General features: G+C 71.8%; 1 protein-coding gene across 1 annotated transcript; it reads left to right on the top strand.

Annotated features, from left to right (window-relative positions):
• Positions 1-40: 40 nt before the first annotated feature.
• On the top strand, positions 41-3,415 carry MNEG_14891 (hypothetical protein; the record flags this gene model as incomplete). The annotated part of the gene is made up of 5 exons (XM_014036638.1): positions 41-1,255; positions 1,562-1,818; positions 2,031-2,700; positions 2,954-3,085; positions 3,359-3,415. The coding sequence occupies 5 exons, from the start codon at positions 41-43 to the stop codon at positions 3,413-3,415; spliced, it is 2,331 nt and encodes a 776-aa protein (XP_013892092.1).
• Between the last annotated feature and the right edge of the window lie 308 nt (positions 3,416-3,723).

Here is a 3,723-nt window from a genome sequence, read left to right as displayed (position 1 = left end):
GCTGGAGCTCTGGGGGATGCTATCCAATTTCGCGGCTGCCATGGAGATGCCGCCCTTCGCATTCGAAACGCTGGAGGCGGCCCTCTGCTCCGCCGCGCCCGGCGCCGGCGCCGGCGGCGGCGGCGACGGGCCCAACGGCGGCCCTGGCGGCGGCGGCTCTGCGGATGGCGGCGGGGAGGGCCCGTTGGATGTCGAGGCGGCGGCCGCCGCGGGGCTGCTGCTGCGGGATGTTCATCTGGCGCTGCTGCGCTGCCTGGACGGCACGCTCCACAAGCCAGGCCCCAAGTGCCCCCCGCAGCCGCTGTCAGCGCGGTACGTCGTGAAGACGGGCCACGGCATAGTGGTCTCGACCCAGCACTGGTCCCAGCGCGCCGCCGCGACGGTGCACAGCTTTGCAGCCGAGGTGGTCGACGGCGCCGCCGCGACCGCGGCGGCGCTGGAGCTGTATCAGTCTGACTACTGCCACCTGTCGTTTGACCAGCGCGCAGCGCTGCTGCGGGCGCTGGCTGAGCTGGCGCTCGCGTCGGAGGCGCTGAGGGAGCACGTCGGCGCGCGAATAGACGCGCCGACGACGGCGCTCAAGGCCGGCCGGCCGCGGCTGCTGCCGCCGGCGGGCGGCGGCGGGGATGCGGATGAGGCCGCGGCGCGCGGGCCGGCGCCCGCGCAGGCGCTGGCGTGGGTGGAGTGGTGTGACGCGCAGCGGCTCGGCGTGCGGCGGCCGCTGGGGGTGGACATCTCCGGGCGCCGCTACTGGGCGCTCGGCGGCGCCGCGGGCGCGTGGCGGGTGTACGTCGAGGGCGGCCCCGGCGGCGGCGACTGGGGATGGTACGAGGGGCCGGCCCTGGCGGCGCTCGCAAAGTGGATCGCCGCAGGCAACGTGGAATGCGAGGCGCCGCTGCTGCGCGCATTGGGCTCCATGCCCTGGCCGCTGCGCCCCGGCGCCCGGGCCACCGGCGGCGGCGCAGGCGGCGGGGCCGGCCGTGCGGCCGCGCAGCTGGCGCAGCTGCTGCCGACGCTGCCGCCCGATGGCGCGATGATGGGGGCGGCGGAGATGCGGGCGGCGCGGGTGGAAGGGTACCGGACGCTGACCGGGCCCCTGGTTTATGGCGAGCTCAACTTTCCCAACGGCGTGGTGGTCCCGACTGGCGCGGGGCGGCTGGCGATGGGCATGACGAGCCTGCTCGGGCTGCTGCCCTTCTGGCGGCGGGGGCCGGCGGGGCAGGCGGAGCTGGGGGCGCTGCTGGAGCGGGTCAAGGTGGGGGCGCGGAGCGGGGTGGCGGTGGTTTGATGGTCCACAGGTGGCATGAGGGTGGTGGTCTATCCTTGGGGGGCGTCACTGGGGGCAGCAGCAGTCCCTGGTGCTGATCGCAGGGCGCTGGGGCCCTCGGGTGAGGGTGTGCGTTCCGTTGTGCAAGATGTGAAGGCAGAGCAGCTTTGAGGAGGAGCACTTCGCGCTCCTCTTTCTTGCGTCCCAATTTTAGATTGTATGACCCCTTGCGGGCTGGCACCCTCTTACGCTTCAACCGTCCACCCACCCAATACGCCCCAACCCCTGCTGCAGGCGGCGACCGCCCCCGACGAGCTGTCGGACTGCCTGCTGGCCACGGAGTCCGCGCTCTGCCAGTCCGAGCTGATGCCCCCGGACTGGGCCCCCCGCTGGCGCGCCGCCTGGCGCGCCGGCCTCGCGCAGGGCGGGCCGGCGCGCGCGGGCGGGGCGCGGGCGGTGGGCAGGCACTTGGGGGCGCTGTCGAGGGCGGTGGTGCTACCGGATCACACGTGGCCCAGGGACGCGTTCATGCGGGTGGTGGAGACATACAGGTGAGAGGGGCGCCAGCATGTGGCCGCGTTCAGCAGCACCGCCCCCCGCAGGGTTCAGCAGCGGCGGCGCGCGCGATGGACAGACCCGCCCACGTGCGTCTGGGTAGCTCCTTGACCGCCGCAGCGACCGCGATTGCGCCTGCGTCCACATTCCGGCGCCGTTCCTGATCCCCAGCCGCCGCCGTCGCAACCGCCGCAACCGCCGCGCCCAGGTGCCCCCTCATCTTCCCGCCGGCCGGCAGCTCCATCGTGCTGCTGCGCGCCGGCGTGAAGCTGCACCTGCAGCGCTACGCCGGCCTGCGGGACGAGGCGGCGCGCGGCGAGGTCGGGGCGCTGCTGCAGCGCGTGGAGGGGCTGCCGCCGATAAAGGAGTTTGTGGTGGCGGCGGCGACGTACCGCGCGTATCCGTCCGAGGCCGGCAGCGACGAGGAGGAGGAGGATGAGAGGGTGAAGCTCGAACAGCAGCAGCAGCAGGAGCAGCAGCGGCGGCGGGAAGAGGAGGAGGATGAGGAGGAGGCGGACGAGCGGCGGGAAAACGGGCAGCAGGGGGCGGAGGGGCAGGAGGAGGGGCAGCAGCAGCAGCAGGCGCCCGGCGGGCAGAGGGCCGGCACCCCGCCGCCGCCGACGGCGCGGCCGCCATGCATGTGGATGCTGCTCACGCCGGCGCGCGCCGACGGCACGCCGCGGCCCGGCGCCGGCGGCGGCGACGTTGGGGGCGAGATCGCGCTGCCGATCCACATAGATCCGTCCCTGCCGGACTTTTTAATGCCGGCCCAGATGTTTGCGGAGCGGACCAAGAAGACGTGGACCCCCGGGGAGCGCTTCAGAATGTACTTTGGCGGCAAGCACGGCACCAAGGCGCGATTTGCGAGGGCACCCAACGTCCGGCAGTCGAGATGGGGAGGGTTGCGGCTTTGGCGGCCGGCCGGGCGGGCGGCTGGTTTGCGGGGCTTTCTGCAGTGCTGCGCGAAGCCTGCCCACCTTTGCTTTTGCGCTGCAGACCAGCATATGTGCACACACGCGCACACACGCACACACACACGCACACACACACACATACACACACACACGGCACACACGCACACACACACATGCGCACACACACATGTTCGTCCCTCCTCATCCGCCCCCTCAGGTGGGTGGCGCCTACTACAAAGGCAACATCGTGGCGGTGGCCACCGCCGACAACCACACCGGCCCGGGGGACTTTGACCCCTGGGAGAGCATCACGGTGCACTGGGACAATGAGGAGAACTCGGTCAACAAGGTGGGGGCTTTGCAGGGCCTGGGGGCGTCCGAATATTGTGGAGGATGGGTGGGCTGGCATGTGTGTGGATGTGCTCGCGCGCGTGCGTGCGTGTGTGTGTGTGTGTGTGTGTGTGTTCATGTGTGTGTGTGTGTGTGTGCGCGCGCGCACGCGGGCGTGCGCATATGTGTGTGTGTGTGGATGTGTGTGTGTGTGTGTGTGGATGTGTGTCTCTGTATTTGTAGTGGTGGCATGGACGAGTGAAGGTGTGCCATGTGCGGGCGTTCGGCCCAGGGAGGGCTGCCGAGGGGCGGCAGCGCTTGGCGCGCGCCCGTCCCCGTCAGCTGTTGAGGGGTTGAGGGTTCCCGCCAACTCTGCGAGGCGCGCAGCTCCCAACCAGCCTCCCGCCGGCATGGGGCCGAGCAGCAGCAGGCGGCCTCGACCCTTCACCAGCTGAACCCCTGCCACACCACCTTGACCCCACGTGCCCTCTCTCCACGACACCAGCCATCTTGCAACCTGCCCCGCCCCGCCCCATCCGCGCTGCCCGCCCGCCTTCCCGCCGCCAGGTGTGCCCCTGGGAGGTGGAGGAGGACCCCGACGAGGTGCGCCGCCTGGCAGACCTGCGCAAAAAGGAGGAGGCCGCCGCCGCCGCCGCG

Source organism: Monoraphidium neglectum, assembly GCF_000611645.1.
Source record: "Monoraphidium neglectum strain SAG 48.87 unplaced genomic scaffold scaffold04856, whole genome shotgun sequence".
NCBI classification, from domain to species: domain Eukaryota; kingdom Viridiplantae; phylum Chlorophyta; class Chlorophyceae; order Sphaeropleales; family Selenastraceae; genus Monoraphidium; species Monoraphidium neglectum.
The sequence above is the reverse complement of the archived record's forward strand: the minus strand, read 5'-3'. Positions and strand labels throughout refer to the sequence as shown.